Source organism: Arachis hypogaea, chromosome 14, assembly GCF_003086295.3.
Source record: "Arachis hypogaea cultivar Tifrunner chromosome 14, arahy.Tifrunner.gnm2.J5K5, whole genome shotgun sequence".
Classification (NCBI taxonomy): Eukaryota; Viridiplantae; Streptophyta; class Magnoliopsida; order Fabales; family Fabaceae; genus Arachis; species Arachis hypogaea.
The window spans coordinates 37,016,572-37,039,819 of NC_092049.1; the positions used below are offsets into that span (position 1 = coordinate 37,016,572).

Below are 23,248 nucleotides of genomic sequence, written 5' to 3' on the forward strand. Positions count from 1 at the left end.
ATCAAAATAAAAAACATTTGAAATCAAAATAATATTATTGAATAAAATTGTTCTCGAGAATTTTGTAAATCAAAAGAAAAAATGTTAGTCATGTGAAAATATTTTTAATTTGATAAAAATATAATAGTGAAAATTTATTCAATAATTTTATATATTTAAATAATAACACGAATAAATATAAAAATATTTATTAGAGTGAAGGGAAGCAGCAAGCTTCTAAAACTAGCAATAATATCATATCAGCGCTGAAAAAAATGCAGAAGCAGCTCCCACACTTTTGCATTACTACTTCCACCATTCTCATTCTCATTCTCATTCTCATTCTCATAATGAATCATTCATTTTCATTCCAATCTCAGATCTGATTTCGCACCTCTTCCAACAACTCAATCATCTTCTCTCACTGTAAGTTTTCTCATCTGTCTCTTTCTCTCTTATTTTTCGGGAAAAATGTGGAAAGGGGAAAGTCTTTTCACTCACTCTCTCTCAATTGATTTTGGGTCCTTCTAAAGCAAAATGCTTCTGCTTTTTTTTTTTTTTCGGTTGTGCTTGCGTTACTGCTTTTGCTCTGAAAAACTCTGGTTCATTTAATTTGTGAGTTAGTTTACTGTTTCTAGCACCTCTTCTGCTGATCAATGTTACAGTTCGTTCAGTCAAAGGAATCGAGAAACTATGGTCAGAAATGGGAAATGGGATTAGGTTTTTTTTCTTAGTAAATTGTTTTGCTTATAAACTAAAAAAGGAAAAAAAAAATAGAAGTTTGATGCTTTGAACTTACTAATTTAGCTGCCTCAAGAATTGTGTTTGGTGTGATCCTGCTGGCTTCTAAGCTCATTCTTTAATTATTTTTGTGGTGTTATATATTTATTTGCTTATTTTTGTTTTGGGAAAATAATAGGTGTGGACTTTAGAATTTCCAGGGAATTTTGAAGTTATCGTTTTAGATTTGAGAATTTTTCTTAAGAGGCCCCATTTTATTATTTTTTTTCTTGACAATTATTTTGGAATATTGTGGAATTGTGAAGTGAGAGAAGCTTTGGTTAGTGGTGGTGATTTTGTATGGATTTGATTCTGGAACGCTTGATGTGCAGAAAAGTTTGTGTGTAGTGGTGACTATTGGTTCATGGCAAGGTCAAGGCAAAAGTTTTCGAATCAGGATTCTTCGTTGTCGCCTACCGCTGCAAGATCGAGGGAGTGGGATGGTCCTTCTAGATGGACTGACTATCTAGGTACCGAAATCAATTCTCCATTGTCATCTACCAGCTCCAAGAATTTCTACAATGATGCGCAGTCCCAGACCACCACGCCGTCCCAGTCCCATAAGGGTCTTAACATGCAGTGGGTGGTTCAACTCACCGAAGTTGCCGAAGGTCTTATGGCTAAAATGTATAGGTTGAACCAGCTTTTGGATTATCCGGATCCCATCAATCATGTATTTTCAGATGGGTTTTGGAAAGCTGGTGTATTCCCCAACCATCCTAGAATCTGTGTGATGCTCTCTAAGAAATTTCCTGAACACTTCAGCAAATTGCAACTTGAACGTGTAAGAAGTGATGTATGCTGTGCTTTGAATTTTGTGTATTGATCAAAACCTCCATGGGATTTCCTCATTTGAGAAGAAATGGCTGCAGATAGATAAGATTGCTTGGGATTCAATGCAAGATCATGCAGAACTTCATCTACAAAGCTTGGAACCTTGGGTGCAGGTGTGATTTTCTTTCCTTTTTTTTCCCATTTGGTTCCCCCTTTCATATCTGACAAGTTATTACATGAATAATTGTCGATTAAAGGCTTAAACATTCCATTGCATGCCCTCATCTTAATTCTTACCTGACTAGCTTGACTTGATTGAGGTTTGTTAAGACTTGCCAAATTCGACTTGTCAATATCTTTTTTACTCTACTAATTTGCACGAGTGAATAGGACTTTGGACATTTGTTATTCGTTGTAGCTTTTTCTTTCTCTTCATTTTTTTTAAAGTTGTGTCGGAGGAAAGGTTTGGAGAGAGTGAAAGTGAAAGATGAAGCTTATACCTAAGTCTATAACCTTTAATTAGACTTCAATGCGATAGATTTGTTACAAGTCCCACATCTCTCAAGGGATATGGTCTCTAGAGTGTTTATAAGTGTGAGACGTCTTTCACCTCTTGTGCTAGTTTTTGAGGTGAGTTAGGCCCATTCAATTCTAATAAGATTTATAGGTTCCACCATCGTTATGATTTGTGATTGTGACCAATAAATGATCCGTTGGTGTAATTTTATGTGGACTAAAACTTGCTCACCTTTGCCATATCGTTTAGATTTCCAGTTCAACTGTATGTTCCCTGAAATAACTCAGCAAGCATTGTGTGTAACAGTTACTTCTTGACTTGATGGTGTTCCGTGAACAAGCTCTGCGGCTTATATTGGACCTGAGTAGTACAGTAATTACTTTGTTGGTAAGTCTGAATATTGTTTCTTTCCTTCAACATGAGTTGCTCTGATGTTGAATGGATTTTGAAACTAGTTTTCCCGTACACACATAATGTTATATGCAATGACATCAAACTTTTTCCTACAAAACCATTCAATTTTTACCCGTTCATGTGGAGATGGTACTTTAGTGTATAGTCGTAGTGTATGATAGAATTCTTAGCATTTGAAATAAACTAATAGCATAATTACTGCATCATTTTTGCAGCCCCACCAGAATTCTCTTATACTACATGCATTTATGGATCTCTTCTGTTCCTTCGTGCGGGTCAACCTTTTTTCCGAGAAGGCAGGTGTTTCTTTTCAGTCATGAACGAAAAAGCTATATCGTTATTGAAACCTCCCCCCCCCCCCCCCTCTCTTCTTTTTTCCTTTTCCCAATTATACATCGGTGAAATTATATCTACACTAATGCTTTCATAACAGATTCCAAGGAAGATGTTGCTACAGACGTATAACATGCTACATGCAATGTCAAGAAATGAGCGGGATTGTGATTTTTATCATCGGTAAGATATTTTTATTACATTTTCATATATTATCATCAGTTTCTGGTAAAATTTGCAATTTATAGGTGTGCATGTATATGCACATTCGGGGGGAATTTCTCTCTTAAATATGCTAAGAGATAGAAAGCTTTGCTTTATTGATAACTTTTTTTTTTCTTAGTTCATGTTTTTGGAAAGGATCTCATATCCGTCTTTATCCTGATATTCTTTCTCTCTTTATGTTATTATAGTTCGTATTTTACAAAAAAAAAAGAGGGAATACACAAACATAACCTTTTTTAATTGTATATCTATTTTCTGAGAAGAATTCTTTTGTTTTTGGTTGAGAACATGGGAAAAAACTTCTCAAAAAAAAAAAAAGCAGACAGGCCTTACACATGTAATTATGCATTACATATGGAAAAGGGTAAAGATGGTTCGGCATTTCTAGAAAGGGTATTACTCCTATACTAGTCAGTTTTGGGAAATGGTGGGGGTGTCATTGTCGGGAGTTGATGATTGATGGACTTAATTGGGAAAAGTAAGATCTATGAGACAAAATTAGTTAAGGATCATAAAAGTGGACTACACTAGCTCTATTATGCAATTCTTTCATGATTATTTAAATCATGTTTTTTCTTTACACGTAGTTTGAAGGAAATAAATGTTAATTTCTTCGTTTCTTATGTTTATTTCTCTACAGCTTGGTTCAATTCATTGACTCTTATGATCCCCCACTGAAAGGATTACAAGAAGACCTAAATTTTGTGAGCCCCCGTATTGGAGAGGTTAGTCGCTTTCTTTTGTGTGTACTGAAAATTTCTAATTGGGATAGGATTACAAGAAGACCTAAATTTTATTTTATTTTATTTTTTTATATTTTTCCTTTCTTTGTTATTTTGTGTAACTGAGTCTGGTAAAAACCATTGATGTAGGAACTTTCCATTGCTTACTTATAGTCTTCCATATCCATTATGATTTTCATCCATGATGAGTCTACATCGCCTGTTACTCATAACATTTTCAAAAGAATGCAAAATGTCCTCAAATTCAATAGGAAGATTAAACATCTTAGCACTGTTTTATGTATACACATCGTATTATTTTTGTATGAAGAATTTGTTTTTGTTGGTTTCCTTTATGGATGAATACATGTGATTGCATTTGGAAAACTGTTAATATACTGCAATTGACAATTTTGATATCATTTTTCAGGTACTAGAGGCTGTAGGCCCTATTATTTTTCTATCAACAGACACAAGGAAACTTAGAAATGAGGGGTTTTTAAGTCCATATCATCCCCGATATCCAGACATTCTCACAAATTCTGCCCATCCCATGGTAATGTTAAATTTTCAAAACATATTGATACTTTATTCTTAAAAGATAATTATTTCTATAACAAAACTGTGTTCTTTTACCATTCAACGTGCAGAGGGCACAAGATCTTGCAAATGTAACTGCATATCGAGAATGGGTATTATTTGGGTATCTTGTATGTCCTGATGAGCTGCTTCGTGTCACTAGCATTGATATTGCTTTGGTATGTTCCATGCTTATACAACTAACTTAGAGATGTGCCTGACAGTGTATGTTAAGATGGAGGTCTAATGCACTTTACTAATTAGTTTAATGCGAGCTTCTGAGTTTACCGTTTTTTCAAAAAAAAGTTTGATGTTCTTTCATCCAAGTTATTCAAATGAAACGTCATTATAGCTAAAACAATATTTTACACTTGAATTATTGGAGTTATGCCAAGTTTACTTAATTTCTGGTTGCTCATGGCATTTCAGGTTGTTTTGAAGGAGAACCTAGTGCTCACGTTATTCAGGGATGAGGTAAATTTGAAATATTGGCTTTCAAATATTGTCTTTTAACTGCTGTAACTGACAATTTGTAATAATCAACATACAGTACATACTCTTGCACGAGGATTACCAGTTATACGTTCTGCCTCGAATATTAGAATCTAAGAAGATGGCAAAATCTGGACGTACAAAGCAAAAAGAGGCTGATTTGGAGTATAATGTTGCAAAGCAGGTTGAGAAAATGATAAGGTATATTCAAAATACCTGTGTAAATATCTTAAATTCTAACATAATCAGGGGAACTATTTAAATTTGTAGTACTTCTAAATCCTGAATCCCATTGAGAAAATAATGTGCTTAAAAATTTGGGGAAGTGTACCATTTATGAGTTCTCGGGGTGATTTTATAAAGGGTTGGGATTATCAGATTTTATATTTGGGTTGCTTTATTTTGGGTTCAGTGGTTTTATCAGCCTCTTTATCGTGTTTGACAAATTCATTTGCATGTAATATTGCCGTTTGATATTCAGAGGGAATGGAGTGCATACTTTGTTGTTACTTGTGGTATATAATGCACATGCTTCTGGCTTGCCTTAATTTATAATTAAAGCAGACACTGTAGCTTTCCAAGAAACAACAGGACAAAGAAAACGAAAGCAGAAGAAAGAATGTAGTTGTCTAAAAGTTTTCTTTTCTTTTGTTTTTTGTTTTTTGTTTAAATCTATTTCTAAAAATCTTTTGGATGTAATTGCAGTAGTAAGATATCTGTGAGTATACTTTGATTTGATACTAACACCCCTAGGTGAGGTCAGATAAATCTAAAGACAAACGTCAATTATTAGGTTCAAGTGCTCAACAAATTACGAAGTACTTGTTGGAAAAATAAGTGGCATTTTCAACTAAAATGTGTATACAAGAGGTGACTGTGCCATGTTAAGGAATAAAATGTAAACTACTTTTCCAAAAGAAAGTTAGCATTACTACAAGAAAGCACTTCTGCAAATCTGATGTGTGCACACATTTTTTTCCATACTTTCATATTCTTCATATTTATTTGTTTGTCTTCATTTTATTTTAATGTGTATGGCATAATAACGGTTAACAGTGTTAAACACAAAAATAAATGAATTTTTCAGCGAAGTTCATGAACAAGCAATATATTCCTGTGATGCCATACATCGTGAAAGGAGAATTTTACTGAAACAAGAAATTGGAAGAATGGTGCTGTTTTTTACTGATCAGCCCAGTCTATTGGCCCCTAACATTCAGGTTCTTTCTATTAACATATTTGACATGTATACAGATTGACGAGTGTATCTGACATTTGTCTTACATTCTTAAGATGTTTGGTGGCCTCACGATGGCATATTATATTTTGTCTCATTCCTGGAAATTTCAGCCCTGTACCATGTTCTTTCTATAACTTTGAAATCAGTTGTGTATTTTGTTATATTTTCATTTTTCTACAGCTATTTAAGATGACTTGTTTGTGAGAGGATGTAATCTTTCATGCAGATGGTGTTTTCAGCATTGGCTTTAGCACAGTGTGAAGTGATATGGTATTTCCAACATGTAGGGATTGCTTCTTCAAAATCTAAAACTACTCGGGTGGTACCAGTGGACATAGTAAGCATTTGTTCTTTATTTCCCTTATGGTCTTTTCTGCCTAACTACTGGCCTCTTGCAAACAACCTACCAAGGAAGATAGAGTTTACTGTGGTGAGAGGAAGAAGAACAAGGACTACATGTAATGAAGGAGAAAATAGAAAATACTCTACTTCGGTGGATTTGTTTGCTGGATGGATTGTAATTGGGTGAAAAGTTTTTTTATTCTTTATTACTTGTTTTTATTTTTCTTTCAGTGTATTGTTTGAATCTATTGATAAGATGATTGTCTTGACTTCAAAGTTTCATGGTCATGTTACAGGACCCAAATGACCCAACCATTGGATTTCTGTTAGATGGAATGGACCATTTATGTTGCTTGGTGCGCAAATACATTGCAGGTTAGATTGATTTTATGTTTACTAACTTCTCCTATGTTCAGGGAATATAATATCTAACAAGTGTTTTGCATTGTTGTGAAAGAATGTTATTCGGTACAATGTGCACTCACATTCCAATGTTATTGATACCCTTAAAAATGTCTGCATTCTGCTCTAAGCCTCTAACCAGGGTTGTCAAATCCACTAAATCTACATACTGTCAAGTCGTAGGCATGTAGCCTCCATGTTTTATCATAGCTTTCATAATGAATCTGAAATGGTGGCTGTTCCATAGTGTGGGATCTCACCTTTTCTCTTTGGCAAAAGTTTTTCTTTTGTTATTATCTGGTTCTAGCAGTAAAAGAAAAGAGAACTCCCATATTGGTGACAACTATAGGGTGTGTTGTTGCATGTTTAAAATTGTAAAGGAAAAATGCAGTTATTCTTTTCATGGAGACTTTGCTGTTAGTCAAGAGTTGTCAGTTCTGAATGGTAGAAGTTGGGATATGTCTCTGGTATGGAAGCTTTGACTTAGGAATCAGATATTAAATAGTGTAAAAAATTCCTTGACAAGCTGTTTTCTAACGAATGATCCATGATTTTCTTTAATATATTAAATTGTATTTTTGTATTATAATTGATACTTTGTATGTTCTATATGCAACTCTTAGTTACTACTACTAGTGTTGCTTTCTCCTTTAACTTTCCGTGTAACTTTTACCTTAATCTTTTTGGAATTTCCCCCTTATTGCAGCAATTCGTGGTTACTCACTGTCATATCTTTCATCATGTGCGGGAAGAATCCGCTTTTTGCTGGGGACCCCTGGAATGGTAGCACTTGATTTAGATGCCAGCTTGAAAGGACTTTTTCAGCAGATAGTCCATCACCTTGAAAACTTACCAAAACCACAGGGTGAAAATATATCTGCTATAACTTGTGATCTATCGGTATGTTAGAAACCCTTGTGGACCATTTTATAATAATCTTATACATAGGATATATGCCTTCTATTCATAAGCTTTGATATAAATTTACTTGCATTGAACTATTCATCACAGTTGTGACTTTCCATTCAATAATTTTACATGTCATTTTGCTTATAATAAATCAAGTCACTGTTATGACAAAGAAAGCTAAGTTCTGAAATCATGCTAGTGAGGGCTGATTCACACAAAGATTGTCAGTTCACCTTTGCTCTTCGGTGCCAGAATCATAGTTTATAGTTTTCTGAGTCCTTTATGCTGTTATAGTTATTAATAATTTTATAGTTTTCTGACATGTACCCATTCTTTCAGGATTTTCGAAAGGATTGGCTATCAATTTTATTGATAGTCACCTCATCACGTTCTTCTATAAACATTAGGCACTTGGAGAAAGCTACAGTTTCCACTGGCAAAGAAGGCTTATTGTCTGAGGGGAATGCTGCTTATAATTGGTCCAGGTTTTTATCCTGGTTTTGATTTTCTTTGCACCGCTATTCTCTACGTACAAACAAACGCTAAAACAAATCAGGATGATATCTGGTTTTCTTTTGATGCAGATGTGTAGATGAATTGGAATCCCTACTTTCAAAGCACGGTAGTCTTAGGAAGCTCTATTTCTACCACCAGCATCTAACTGCTGTGAGTGTCCCCACTCTGCCTCCCACATAACTTATTTCTGCAACTTGATGTTATATATCATTTCTTTCATTTTAAAACCCAAAGTATTTTCCTATGAAAGGTTTTTAGAAATACTATGTTTGGTCCCGAAGGACGGCCTCAACATTGCTGTGCTTGGCTTGGTATTGCTAGTAGTTTTCCAGAGTGTGCATCTCCTATTGTTCCAGAAGAGGTAAAACCAAAGCCTCCCTGACATTCTTCTACTGTAATTGTTTAGTATTGACCAAAACGTTGAAATCATTAACTGCAAGTTGCAATGCAGTTGTACTTCGTTTTACTTCTATGGTGTGATATTTAGCTACTGTATTTTTGCTCACATGAAGACGTGGTCTGCAAATATTTATGATTTATATTTCTAACTTTCATTTTTTTTTTAAATAATAACAAAAGAAAGAATTGCATTAAGGTATTGACTACTGAGGGAACAATAGAGAATTTCATTTATGTTAATATGTAAGAAACCTGGTCACATCTAAGAGAACTATTAAGGGAGATAAACTATTTTCCTTAAATACAACATCAAACATCTCATACTACTTGATGTGGGACTTTGGGAACCCCATTATAACCAAGTCCCTAACAAATTACCATTAATGTCCAATCTGTGACTGCCTTTGTCCAATTTGAAAAGATGGTAGAATCTCGTCTTAAGTGGTTGGACATACGGGAAGAAGATTGACATAGCATCCGATTAGAAGGGTAGATCAAATAGAAGATAGACCAGTGGTGAAAGGTAGAGGAAGACCTAAAAAAGACTATATAGGAGGTGGTCAAAGGGGATCTATCTAAAATTTTTCATTATAAACATGATCTATGATAAGACACAATGGCGTTGTTTGATCCATGTAGACATGTAGCTGACCCCACCTAGTGTGATAAGGGTTTGTTGTTGTAATAAAAATGAAGAATTGCTTTATTGCGAAAAATAGAGTCAATGGCACCTAATGATCTTTTAGGAGTGGGTGTTTCACATGTCTGTAATGGTTGATAGTTCATACAATTGTTGCATTTATAAAACATGGCTTATTGTTAATCTTACTTCAAGGTAATGAATAACTCTGGTTCTGTTTGAATCTGTGTGGTTGCTGTGCATTCAATGTGATTGCAAATCCAAACTTCTAACAATGCTGGTCTCAAAAGTACAAAGCATATAGGTCAAAAATTGAAACTTTATCATGTAAGCTTCCTTGACAGAGCTGGGAAATATCAAATAAATGTGATCACTGTATTTTTGTCTGCAAGCAGGTTACGAAAATTGGAAGGGATGCAGTTCTTTACGTTGAATCTTTGATTGAATCCATCATGGGAGGATTGGAAGGACTAATAAATATTCTTGACTCTGAAGGAGGATTTGGTGCACTAGAGAATCAGGTAAACAATTTTGTTTGACTAGTTAACTCCATTTCAGAAAACTGACTGTCAGATCCATTTCAGCTTCTGCCAGAGCAAGCAGCTTCTTATCTGAATCATGCATCAAGAGTTTCTATTCCATCATTTAAATCTCCAAAAGGAGCAGCTGGCTTTCCGTTACCTGGACATGAGAGCCTACCTGAAAATAATAGTTCTATCAAAATGTATGACACTGTAAACCATTTCCAAATGTATTATGTATAGCAACATATAGATTTTTAATGTCGCTGATTTATTTTTAATGTCGCTGATTTTTCTATTGACAGGTTAGAAGCTGCAATGCAGAGGTTGACTAATTTGTGCTCAGTCTTAAATGACATGGAGCCTATATGTGTTTTAAACCATGTCTTCGTTCTGAGAGAGGTTAGGATGGATCCTTGTTTTGTTTCTCTTCTTTCCCTTACTGAGATTTACTTATATGTAGAACAATCTAGGTAATGCTATAAGTTGCATAAATGTTGGTTGGTAAGAAATCTATGATGGAACTACTACTTTTGGGAATAGTTCTAGCTTTTTAGAGCTCCTATACAGATAAACTGAAGTAGCCACAGTGACATAGATGCTTGGTTGTTTCAATCTGAAGATATCGAAGCATTGGAAAAGCTTGGTAAGGATATTGGTTCAGACAGCATACAGATAATAGAATAGAATAGTAAAAAAATAATGTTTGATCTTGAAACATATAACTATTAAAAAGATTCTTTAACCGAGTAGAATTGCTGATTGTGAATAAAAAGGTCTCACTTGGTAACTATACAATTTAATCTGGTTAAGGTTACTCGTGGGAATGAGAGTCAAGGAATTATTTTCCCCCATCCCCCCCCCCCCTCTTTCTCTCCTCTTTTTTCCTTCCTCTGTTCGAGAGAATCATGTTCCAGAAATATTTTGTTCAAAACAAAATTTGAATGACATCAACATTCCTCTAGTTACGTGTAGAAGTACAGTGTATGAAATCTCGCATTTAAAACTGTCTAATTGTGATAATAATAATAATAATAATAATAATAATAATAATAATAATAATAATAATAATAATAAAAATGCATGGATTAATCACTGATGATAATTATTGGACACTGGTTCGATATGCCTCTTCTAAAGGATATACACTTCAGAGAGTGAAGCGCATGAAATAGACCCTGATAAGGAAATCAAGGGAGTAGCTCACATCCATGTTCTGTTGTCCAGATGTTTGTACATGTGAAATCCTGAGCCATTGGTTTTCTCAACAACAGGAGGCAATGCTGTCTATACCATTGGAAGTATTGTTCTCATTTTTAAAGGTCCACAGCCAATATTGATTGCATTCAAGTAATGGATCAACACATTAAACCCAAGCCATTACACATTCACTCCCACTTTGTTTGTTGTACTGTTTCCAAACCAGTACATTCCTTCTGTTCTTATTTTCTTACTCATGCTTCTTTTGCAGTACATGAGAGAATGCATTCTTGGCAACTTCAGGAGAAGATTACTTAGTGTTTTAAAAACAGATAATGATCTTCAACGGCCTTCTGTTCTGGAATCACTGATTCAGAGGCATGTTAGCATAGTGCATCTTGCAGAGCAGCACATCAGCATGGACATCACTCAGGGTATTCGTGAAGTTTTGCTTTCAGAATCCTTTTCAGGGCCAGTTTCTTCTTTGCACTTGTTTGAGAAGCCAACAGACCAACACACAGGATCGGCCACTGAATCTGTATGCAATTGGTATATTGAAAACATAATCAAGGACATATCTGGTGCTGGTATCTTGTTTGTTCCAATCCATAAATGCTTCAAGAGTACAAGGCCTGTTGGTGGATATTTCGCAGATTCAGTCACTGATCTCAGGGAACTGCAGGCATTTGTTCGTATTTTTGGTGGCTATGGGGTAGACAGGCTAGACAGGATGCTAAAAGAACACACAGCTGCACTTTTAAATTGTATTGACACATCATTGCGATCTAACCGTGACGTCCTTGAGTCAGTTGCTACCAGCCTGCATGCTGGTGATAGATTTGAAAGAGAAGCTTCCATGAGGCAAATAGTTGATCTGGAAACTTTGATTGGTTTTTGTGTTCAGGCTGGCCTAGCCCTGGCTTTTGATCGGCTACTATCTGAGGCTTCTGGTGCTGTACTTGAAGAAGGTGCTCCCCTGATACATTCACTTTTAGCCGGGGTGGTTAAGCATCTGCCTGATGAAGTACCAGAAAAGGAAGAAATCAAGAGAATAAGATCAGTGGCAAATATTGCAGATGTGGTCAATGATCATGATTCTATTTGGGTGAGATCAATTTTAGAGGAAGTTGGCGGTGCAAGTGATGGGTCATGGAGCTTGTTACCATACTTATTTGCAACATTTATGACGTCAAATATTTGGTCCACTACCGCATTCAATGTCGACACAGAGGGTTTTACTAACAATATCCACTGTTTAGCCAGGTCAGTATGAATAATTATCCAAGCTATATGTTATTATCGTGCTTAATTTTTGTAATTATTTGGAGCTTGTATTTGCATAGCCGTAATCTGACCCAATGCTGTTGGAATTGGATTGACATACAACAAGCCTACATGTTATTCTCGTCTCTCTCTCTACCCCCCCCCCCCCCCTCCTCCTCCCTCTTCTTCTCTTGGGGGTGGGGTTGGAGATCAATGTACTACGCATACTTATTTTGGTACCTTTTATCTGGCTCTAACCCCTTACAACTGAGCAGGTGTATTTCGGCGGTGATTGCCGGAAGCGAGTTTGTGAGATTGGAACGGGAACATCAGCACAGGTCGTCATTATCAAATGTGCATGCTAGCGAAGGAATGGATCCTGAACTAACAGGTCATGTGTCAGCTGAAGCAAGCATCAAGTCCACGCTGCAGTTATTTGTGAAGCTCTCTGCTGAGATCATACTGGATTATTGGAGCGAAACACATAGGTAAATATATCAAATTTTACGTTTAGGGATATGGTATTATATAATGTAGCAGCACGTCAAATGACTACTATAAGCTCTACATGATTGCTATATTTTGCCTGGAACGTTCTCATTTTGTAGTTTACTAAGATCTTTTTCTTTTTCGTGTTATTTTTATTTTTACATATTGGGTTATGTGCAGATCTCATCTTGTAGCACAGCTTATCTTCCTAGACCAACTCTGCGAGATCTCACCATACCTTCCAAGAAGCTCATTGGAAACTCACGTTCCTTACTCCATTCTCCGCTCAATATACAGCCAATACTACGCAGATACTCCATCAACCCCATTGGCAATACTGAATTCTTCTCCCCGTCATTCACCTGCCATCATACTAGCGCATGCTTCTCCTGTCTTAAGGCAGCCTCGCGGGGACTCCACACCTCAGCATTACACCAACGACTCATCCGGATATTTCAAAGGGTCATCATCACATAGCCAAGAACACATCTATGAGATTGATACCAGCAACTTAAGGAGCATGGACAACCGGCAGAGGAACGCTCGTCGCTCTGGTCCTTTGGATTATGGCGCTAGCCGTAATAGAGTCAAATCTGTTGAAGGGTCAACTTCTGGGAGTACTGGGCCAAGTCCACTCCCTAGGTTTGCAGTATCTAGATCTGGTCCGTTAGCATACAAGTAGTAATATTGTTTAAGATACTTCAGAAAGAGCTGGTAAATTATTCACCATTTGTTAGTGATCAGTTGTTCATAATATCATAAATCATCTAAGCAGGTTCCCACAAGTTTTGGCAAAATGTATATCATCATGTCATACTAAATGTTTCTTTTGTAGTAGCCTGGATAGTTTAAAATCAATGTCATATTAAGTCTCGTCTGTGCTAGTCAGAACTCGGAACCAAGTTTTCATGCTTTATCGCTTTGCTTTATTTAAGCCATTTCCTTGACATTTCGCAGGGAAAACACCTTAGAATCTGCATACTTTCCCGCTGTTTCACACATTGTTTTTCCAAAAATTTAATATATTTCAAATTAATTATCATTCTGAGACTTAAAAACAAAATATAAATTTTATGAATAAGAAGATTGATAGGTTATATTGCAAGTGAAATTATGTGAAAATACTTCATCCCTTAATCATTGTGAAGAAACTAATTAGTTGTACTTTGCTAGAATGCAATAGCTCTAAAAAATGTTACCATAAGCTAGCCACTGTTTGCAAAGTTACACAAAGTTGAAAGTTCTCTATCTCCACATGACAAAAGGTGAGATAATCAGCATCCTTGGTTAATACAATGTACCAACATATTCAACAATAAAAACTTTGCAATGCTATCTAACAATAATTTTGATCAACCTCCTCGCATATGTGCACCCAGCTCACCAAATTGATCATCAGCCTCAACTGTGTCCTCAGATAGCCGTACAGCATCCAGCTTCTGCTTCAGGATTTCAATGGCATTTAGCAACAACTGAGAAGCTTTTATGGCTCCAGTAGTTTCCACAGTGAATATAAAGCTATCCTGTTTTGCATTGATTTCTACAAGGCCGGGCTTCCCCATTGCTTCAGCTTTCTTGATGACCTCATCATCATAGGTGTATGCCTCGGCATCAACCACCATAACCTGTTAAATACTAGAAGCTTGGTTACAATAAACACCTTGATACAATTGTATCGTAGCAGTGAAAAGTTTGGTATTTTATGATATGTTGAATGAGAAGGAAGGATTCACCATAAAAATCAAACTGAACTTACAAATCAGTATGAAGAGCCATATATTAACAGTTCAAAGACACAACATTTTGTGCTTGATTCAATCAGTAAGACAGCACAATTACAATCATGGGTGATATCCTTAATCACTTAATCCCGACATTAGCATTTTATATATTGTTTTTGAAACCTATGGTTCATTATGCAATTGCTTGCTTAGAAACTGACTCGCCCTGATGCAGCAAATCCTTCACAATGTTTTTAGCAATCTCCTTGTTACTTTCATAATTCATACACTTGTTATTTTACATGCAAAATCTTCCTTGGAAGTACAACTTAGAATGATGCCATACGAAGTTGATTACTTTTCATTGGTCAAAATCCAGATTTGCTTTTGGCATGGCCATAAAAGTTTAAGTATAAAAAGCTCCCTAGAAAAACGTCCGTTTGATTCCAAAACAGAAAGGCAAAGGGATGAATGCAGACAAGACACTATATTCAAACACCACTTTAATCCAAAATAAAGGGAGAAACACTTTTTTCAAGGTGGTAGCTAGCTTCACCAAAATATAGACTTGAGTTGTCTCTAAGTTGCAGAATGTGCCTTCACTATGTGACTCTGTAGGCCTACATTACAATTTGATTCTGTAAAATAATGGAAGAAGAATTCCTAAGACCATTAGCAATTAATGTTTCCTCACAAGAAGCATCATGTAATCAATCTATCAAACCATCAAGTTACAAGTGCCAATCATTGATCCCATTGTGAAAGCAAGTAGTACATCTAATATTCTAATTCTAATTCATTGTTCTTTCCTACTTTAACATAAAAGATGCAGATGCATTATATTGTTCAAAGATGCAGCTTACAATATTAAGGATAAGCATATAATCACAAACTATATAATAAAATACCAGAGTCTAATATAAGCCTCAAACCAGCACTTTTAGGAAAATTCAAGAATCACAGAGCACATAAGTAAGATAAATTGATAACAGCAATTCTAGCATTACTAATGATATCAGTGAAAAGTGACCAACCTGTTGTGTTACTTGATCAATCTCGAAAACAGGGGTAGGACTACTTTCAACCCATTCTTTTTTCTCCTCAAGTGTCAAGCTCTCCATCAAATCCTCATTTATGTGAATCTCCGGCTCATACATGAAAGTAACAGTTGCAGCCGGTGACCACTTCGCATGATCTTTGCCAATCCCCTTCCTAGCAATTGCCCTCAGCTTCACCTCTTGACCTTTCCGCAACTTCACAATTGTAATCCCTCCCCTGAATTCAACAAACAAAAATAAAAAACCTCAAACCACCTAAAATTACACATCCAAGACCAAGATAGCTATGTTATTTCAATTCATTCACTTATTTATAAACACCATCCAGTTGATCTCAGGTATGAACGTAAGCGATGAAACTAGCTTAATTATTGCCTTCGGTAAAACAGATATCATCATAATTCAAATAACTAGGGACTTCAGTTACACAAGAATTAATCTATATATCAAAATTTTCACACCACTGAAATTCACACTTGCACAGTGTCACCAAATAACAATTTTCACGCAAAATGATTTTTGGAAAAAAACAAAAGGATCAATTAAAAACAATTACCAAAAAGTTCCTTCAATTTTTCAAGAAATGAGTAAAATAAAAATCACCTTGCCTAAAAGAAAAAAAAAAAAAAAAAGAAAACAACCCCAACTTGAAAACGAAAACACACATTTGTGCCTTTAAAGGGAATATAGGCATAAATTTGTATTCTTCCAATGCATCAAACACATTGAGGATTTAATAATTTTTTTTCTGTTAAAATTTTCCACATCTAATATCTAATATCCTTAACAAGTGCCCTAACTGCATTCGTTAGAAAAGAAAGAAAGAGAGGAATAAGAATACTTCTTATTGCCGCTTATGCCATCAGAAGCATCAATGGAGGCAGCAGATTCAGAATAATCAACAGGAACAACGGTGTGGTCAGAGCTGATGAGATCGGAGCTCGTAACATCTTGCGTCTCATCGTTCCTGCAAACAGCCATAAGGTGGAACTCGACGGAGCAAAACTCGCACTGGCCGTCGCCGTCACATGCGTCGCAGTCACGTGAGAAGCGCATGCTCATCGCCCGGTCGCTTGTGAGAGGGATCAGTCCGAGTCGGTGAGCGATGAACTCGTCGTTGAGTACGGACGAGTTCACCTCAATTTCGACGAGGTCGATGGCGATGGTTGGGACCTCGGCGATCATCACGCGCCGGAGCGCATTGGCGATGGAGGCGTCGGTGTCGCGGAGCTCGAAGCGCGCGTAGTCGTCCCTCAGCTCGCGGATCTTCACGCGCGGCATGCGGGCGTAGGATTGGCCTTCCATTGTTCTGGAAGCTTCTTAACGAAACCCTCACTCAGTCACTGTGTGGTCTTTGCTACGCAGAGTTCATAGTAGCAGCAAACGGAGTAGACAAGAGAAGTCGAAATAGGTCTTTTAAACCCCTCCCTCAAACCCCAAAGGATAATATGGTCATTTGATTTGTATGTTTTGTAACCAGAAGGATGGCTAATGAGTAATCGGTAATCACAGTTGTTTTCCTCAAAAAATAAAAAAGAATTAATACTTAATTAGTTCTTGAATTTGTGTTCGAACTTCAATTTAATTATTTTTTTTAGTTTTTAAATTTTATAGATGTGACATTGATCTAAGACAAGTTTTCGCATAATATCGTTAATGAAGTGCTGACATGATAATCAAACTGAAATTTATAAAATGACATTGTTTTAATTTTAGTGTTTAAATAACTTAAAAATAATATCCAATTACAATATTTTTTGGATTATTTGAGTGCTAAAATAAAAATAATATTGGTTTACAAAGTCTAACATCACATTCAGTTGTTCATATCAGCATTTTGTTAACGTTTGTGGATCGAAAATTATTCCATAACCAAGACTAATATAAGTTACATTTGTAGAATTTGAAGACTAAATAAAGACAATTAAAATTTTAAGACTTAAATTAAAACTCACGTGTAAGTTGAAGGACCAAATTAAATATTATTTTTATTTTTTATAAAGGGTAAAGGATTTTTTATTTAGCAAACAATTTTTTTATTTGATCCGAATTTTCGTAGAAACCTTTAGATAACTATTTAGAATGTACACATAAAAATTTGATGTAAAAATATATAGACTATTTGTTTTAAAATTAAAAAAAAAAACTCAATTAATCGCAAAAAAAAAAAGTTTCACTTCACGTTACATTATCAAATTATTTTAATAATAAAAATATTTTATTTTTTTAATAATAAACTTGCAAAAGATCTCATAAAATTATGATTTCTAAAAAATTTTTTTGAGAATATATATTTTTAATATCTAATTATTTTTAGAGTAAAGGACAAATACGTCCCTAACCTTTTTTTCTATGGACATTTTCGTCACCGAAGAATGGAAAATATATTCATGTCCCTGACCTCTCGGAGATATGGATATATTTACCCCTCCATTAAAGTCACTCCATTGGGCCTGACAGAAAAGACTGATGTGGCTCTCGTGACGCTGACCTGGCCGTTACGGGATTGATACGTGGGAAGGGCTTTTGAAAAGAGGACGAATTAGTCTCCAGGAACCAAAACGTCGCTATTTCTCCTCCAACCCTCGAAACACACCTTAATTCACATACGCAATACCCATAACACCCATGTATGAGTTTCTGAATTACTGAAAACACTAAAAAGGCAAACGTTCAGACTCCCTCCTCCTTGTTTCTCCCTCCAAAAATTGCACTACGTAGAAGAGCAATCGATGTGGGGTGAAGTTGCTATCGGAGGCAAGAAAGAAGGTTATTGTTGAGGTCATCACTGTCGTCTTCGTGAGAAGGTAAGATTGCCTTGCTTAGCGATGAAGTTTCTGTTATTGATGTATGTACTAAGGGTGAAGTCATCTTGTGTGCATATTGATAGTGTGTGTAACAGTGGTGCAATGTGGTGTAAAAATTGCTTTTAGAACGTCGTGTGTAGGACTAGTAGGAGGGATTGTGTTAGGGCAGCGGGGTTTCATTCATGAATTTTGAATCTATCCTAATAATGACACATAGTTGTTCGTTGATCAATTTCAGATGGTTGATATTTTTGTGGTGCCGGTTTTTCATCATGGAGGCAACTTCGTGAGAAGAAGTGATGGTGCCCTGATTTATCGAAATGGTAAGGAAGAGAGGTTCCTTGAGATGGACCTAGACTTTGCAAACTTCGGAGACCTTGTAACGTTATTTAAGGGTTTGGGATACCAGTCATACAAGACAGTATACTGGTATGATTGAACAAGTGCCGACATTGAGTCTGGGATGAACGTGTTAGATGGGGACGCAGGGATCAATGCAATGCGAGAGAACTTATTGAAGAACCAACTGTCTCTTGAATTCCACATATACTTTGATCACCCCGTTGATGCTCCAAAGGTTGTAGATGATGCTGGCAAGAGTGGTGATGACAAAGTGGATGTGGATGAAATTTCAGAGGAACTAAATACTTCCTCTTCATCGGATGACGGGTATGAGAGCACGGAAGATGTCTTGTATAAACCTCCACCAGCTAGGTTTGAGAGTGAAGGCACTGATTCTGACAGTAATAGAGGGCTGCTGGTGGCAAGAGAAAAAGAGGAATGAAAGGAAGAAAGAAGGTGGTGACCCCCAAGAAGCCGGTTGCAAAGGGGCAAGGGTTGAAGGGAAAATCTAAGATGGGAAAGAAGAAGCTGCAATATGGTGCGAGGGGGAATGCAAGAGGAGAAAACAGTGGGCACGCTAAAACAGGAGCAGGTGGTGATGGTGGGTTGCAGGAGGCTGATGGATCGAATGATCAAGGAGGTGGTGCCAATAGACCTGAAGTGGTGCCAGATAATGCAGTGGCAGGGGATTCTATGTCAGTGAAGTCCCCACAGAGCTTGAGAAAATCATGTTTGAGTACGAGTCCGAGGATTTGTATACATCCATATATCATCCTAGGATGAAGGTAACAGCCACAAATTTCCAGAGTTTGATGATGACTGTGCTCACGGTGAGGGTAGATTTGAGTTAGGAACGAGGTTTGCAACTATTAAAAGGTTTAAAGATGTGGTAAAGGACTCATTCATTACCAAGGGGAGGGAGTTGAAGTGGATCAAGAATGATAGGGAGAGGATCAAAGTGGGCTGTAAGGATGATGAGTGTCCGTTCTTGGTTCATTTGTTATACAAAAAAACCTTACAGTGTTACCAAGTCAAGATGTACCAGCCAGAACATACTTGTGCAAGGGATTTAGGGAGCAATGCAGCTAACCAGCATTGGATCAGCAGAAAAATTGAGAAGCGGATGGCTACCCAACAACACATGAACACAAGAGAGGCAACTGAATTCCTAAGAGAGGAATTTTCATCATCTCCCCATCCTAAGATGGTGTATAGAGCAGTAGTGGAGGCCAGGGATAAGATAATGAGAAATGAGAAGGAACAATACAAGAGAACGAGGGACAATTGTGAGCAGATTCTGAGTAGTAATCCAGGATCATCCGCAAGGCTGGAGGTCATGCCAATTCTAGAAGCCCCCCTGTGTTTGACAAATTATACATATGCTTAGATGCTTGTAAGAGAGGGTTCAAAGATGGGTGCAGGCCTTTGCTGCACCTGGATGTTTGTTTTCTGAAAACATATTACATGGGCTGGCTTCTAGCAGCAGTTGCGCAAGACGCAAACAATCAATTTTATGTTGTTGCATACGGGGTAGTCGGGGCTAAGACCAAGGATGCCTGAAAGTGGTTCCTGACTAATCTTCAGGACGACATAAGAGATGATGCAAATCACGGCTGGAACTTCATATCGGACTAACAGAAGGTAAGATGTACTCATTGTATAGTCATGTACACTTCAGATATTATATTTCTTGACTGCATTGCTATTCCATTATGAAAATATTTCCTGCCACCATTCAATGCAGGGTTTACTCCCTGCCTTAAAGGAGGTCATGTCACATGCAAAGCTACGCAACTGCGTCATGCACATGTGGAAAAATTTCATAAACCGGCTCAAGGACTTGTACATAAGAGAGGTTGTATGGGAGTGTGCCAGATATACTACAGTTGCGGAATTCAAAGAATGTATGGAAAGGTTGAAGGCAGTGAACCAGGGTGCTTGGGATTACCTCATCCAAAAACATGGGTAAAGGCTTACTTCTCGCATGGGGCAAAGATTGATAACCTCACAAATAACATGTGTGAGGTGTTTAATGCCAAAATTGTGAACTACTGACGCAAGCCAATTCTCACCATGTGTGAAGAAATCAGGTGTTACCTGATGAGGAGGATGGTGAATCATCACAAGCGAATGTTAGACAACCAACTTGACAAGTTAGCACCAGTCCAGCAAAAGAGAATGGAGAGATTAATCAACCTTAGCACTAAGTGGACGGTAGAATGGGTTGGAGCCAACGAAAGGAAAAGGTTTGAGGTGAGCCGCAAAGCTAGCAAGGTTGATGTAGACCTCATTAAGTATACCTGCTCCTGCAACTGATGGCAACTCACTGGTACAAACTATAATCATTGTAGTTCATTCACTATGTTGTTAATTATTTGATCACCACTGAAATTGCTTACTTCATTATCTCAGGCATGCCATGCATACATGCACTTGCTGCTATTGGGAAGAAACGTGACAAGGCAGAGGATTATGTGCACCCCTAGTTATGTATGGAATCAATCAAGAGGACGTATACACACTGCATTAAACCAGTCCCCAGTGCAGAATTCTGGCCCCGAACTGACTTTTCACAGCCAGACCCACCCATCATCAAGAGACCAATTGGCCGGCCAAAAGTTCTCAATAGGTAGAAAGATCCTGCTGAGCCATTGATGCAAGGGAAAAAATTGAAGAAGTCATTCTCTGTGGCTTGCAGCAAGTATGGTGAAAAGGGCTACAATTACAAAACCTGTAAGGGAGCTCCATTAAATCCCAATTGGAGGCCGAAAATAAAGAAGCCTAAGAAGAAGGCAGGAAGCAGCTCTCAACCACTGGTTGTGCTTCCTTTGTCCCAGTCAGCTCCTCCACCAGAGATAATATCACTTTATTTATAGCTAGTTTTGACTATACACTCCTGCAATAATTCTGAATTAGCATTAAGCTTGTCAGGGATTGATCTATCTTAGTGGCATATACCTTAGGGGTGAATGAGTCTTAGTACCATATTCGTCAAGGATCAATTTGTCTTATTGAACAATACTTAAGGGACTAATCTGTCTTGTTATTAAACTGTTAATCCTTGTCACTTATATGTCTAGGATTCTTCAAGCAGCCAACCAGGCAACACAACACCCCAGCAACAAGCAACTAATGTAATTATGCAGTTGTTTGTCTTTGTGATAAGTTTCATATATGCATTGATTAAATCCCTCTTGATGTGCTTTATTTTTGGTCACGGTTTGGTGTCTTGCGTGCAGGTTCTAAGTGTAGCTCGACCAAGTCAGGAAAAAGTTGCACTAGTTTCAACCAGGTTTACTAGATCCATCCTTGTCATAGCACCACTAGGGCCAACAGTCACTCCATTCAAGCCACCGGCCCCGACTTCAACCCCTCCGTTTAAAGCTCCAGGCAAGGCTCCATCCATGGTAAATAACACAAGTCGGCCGAAACCATCAAAATTCAGACCAAAGCAGAAGATTTTCAGGTCGTCGGCTCCACTGGTTCAAGGACCATCTAACACACAGCAAGGTGCACCAGCTCAGGAACTCTCCGAAAGAACAACTTCATCTAACACCCAAACTGCTGCACACAATCAGAAGGCTCCACTGCCAACTGTACCAAGTGACCCAACATCTAAGGCATCTAATGAGTGAAGACTCACGAAATTATGAATTTTTTGGTTTAAATGTGACCCCATATAACCGTTAATGGCAAATTCCAGATACAAATTCCTTTAATGGTAGCATGCCATACATGTATAGACATAACTAGCAAACTGGTTTCCTTTTATTTTGGTGTCAGTTCAGATGATGAAGGTTTAATTTTACACCCTTAATATCACTAGTTGAATGTTTGATTTCCTGTGATTTTGTCTGCTTTCATTTCATACATACATAGTAACATACATGCCTAAAAATGATACCAGATATACAAATCATTTATACATTTCATTTTCAGCCATTGATCATTTCTTACATCATTTCTTACAACTTAAAATAGCAATAATCAGGACAATGAACATCACACATATACTCCACCCTATTAGAATTTTTTTCACCTCTAATGCTACTATCCTCTTCTACAACAACGTTATCTTGTTTTTCATGTCTTTATTCTACTGATGCTCTTCACCATAAAAAATTTGCTCCTCCCCCGGATACCTTGTAACACCAACACCAAGACTTGCAATGTGCTCATCCAATCACAAAAAAAAACTTGCAATATGGTTGTCTTACCTACACAAAAATCCTCAAAACTCAAAAGAATTCTGGAATTGGGGATAAACCTTAATACAAACAGAGTTACACAGATTTGCTTTGCATACCTTATAAAAGAGACATCACAGAAACAGTCTATTAGAATTACTGCTCGTCCTCGACATGAACAGCACTGCATTTTCTCTACAGAAGCACTTTTGTGAGACACCATATTTTCCATCCTTCCCGTTCTGAACTGAGCACGCACTGAACTGGTCTTGTCTTCCTCCAACTCTGCTTCTTCTCGAGCTTGATGATACTCCATCGGATGCCATAGGCCGGAATGCTCCCTTTCTTCCTTCACCCACTTCACCCTCCCACTGCAATCGAAGGATTAGGGCTCAAG

At 37.1% G+C, this 23,248-nt stretch overlaps 2 protein-coding genes across 3 annotated transcripts; one reads left to right on the forward strand and one right to left on the reverse strand.

Moving 5' to 3' along the window:
• The first annotated feature begins 200 nt into the window (after window positions 1-200).
• LOC112741975 (protein NAP1) lies at window positions 201-13,627 on the forward strand. Of its 2 annotated transcripts, none has more exons than XM_072214048.1 (24): window positions 201-405; window positions 1,026-1,543; window positions 1,632-1,706; window positions 2,357-2,437; window positions 2,680-2,760; window positions 2,898-2,980; window positions 3,663-3,747; window positions 4,175-4,300; window positions 4,395-4,502; window positions 4,753-4,797; window positions 4,874-5,016; window positions 5,903-6,035; window positions 6,282-6,392; window positions 6,694-6,772; window positions 7,506-7,699; window positions 8,048-8,193; window positions 8,293-8,374; window positions 8,475-8,585; window positions 9,659-9,784; window positions 9,848-9,987; window positions 10,090-10,186; window positions 11,256-12,247; window positions 12,523-12,735; window positions 12,917-13,627. In XM_072214048.1, exons 2-24 carry the CDS (start codon window positions 1,124-1,126, stop codon window positions 13,416-13,418), a joined length of 4,173 nt encoding a protein of 1,390 aa, XP_072070149.1. In that variant the 5' UTR covers window positions 201-405; window positions 1,026-1,123; the 3' UTR covers window positions 13,419-13,627. The 2 variants fall into 2 exon arrangements, with proteins under 2 accessions (XP_072070149.1, XP_025646961.1); XM_025791176.3 differs by having other exon boundaries at window positions 1,092-1,543.
• A 178-nt stretch (window positions 13,628-13,805) lies between these two features.
• LOC112741976 (DNA-directed RNA polymerases II, IV and V subunit 3) lies at window positions 13,806-17,144 on the reverse strand. The gene is made up of 3 exons (XM_025791177.3): window positions 16,357-17,144; window positions 15,492-15,732; window positions 13,806-14,361 (listed from the first exon to the last, which is right to left on the reverse strand). The coding sequence occupies exons 1-3, from the start codon at window positions 16,818-16,820 to the stop codon at window positions 14,089-14,091; spliced, it is 978 nt and encodes a 325-aa protein (XP_025646962.1). The 5' UTR covers window positions 16,821-17,144; the 3' UTR covers window positions 13,806-14,088.
• Window positions 17,145-23,248: the final 6,104 nt, after the last annotated feature.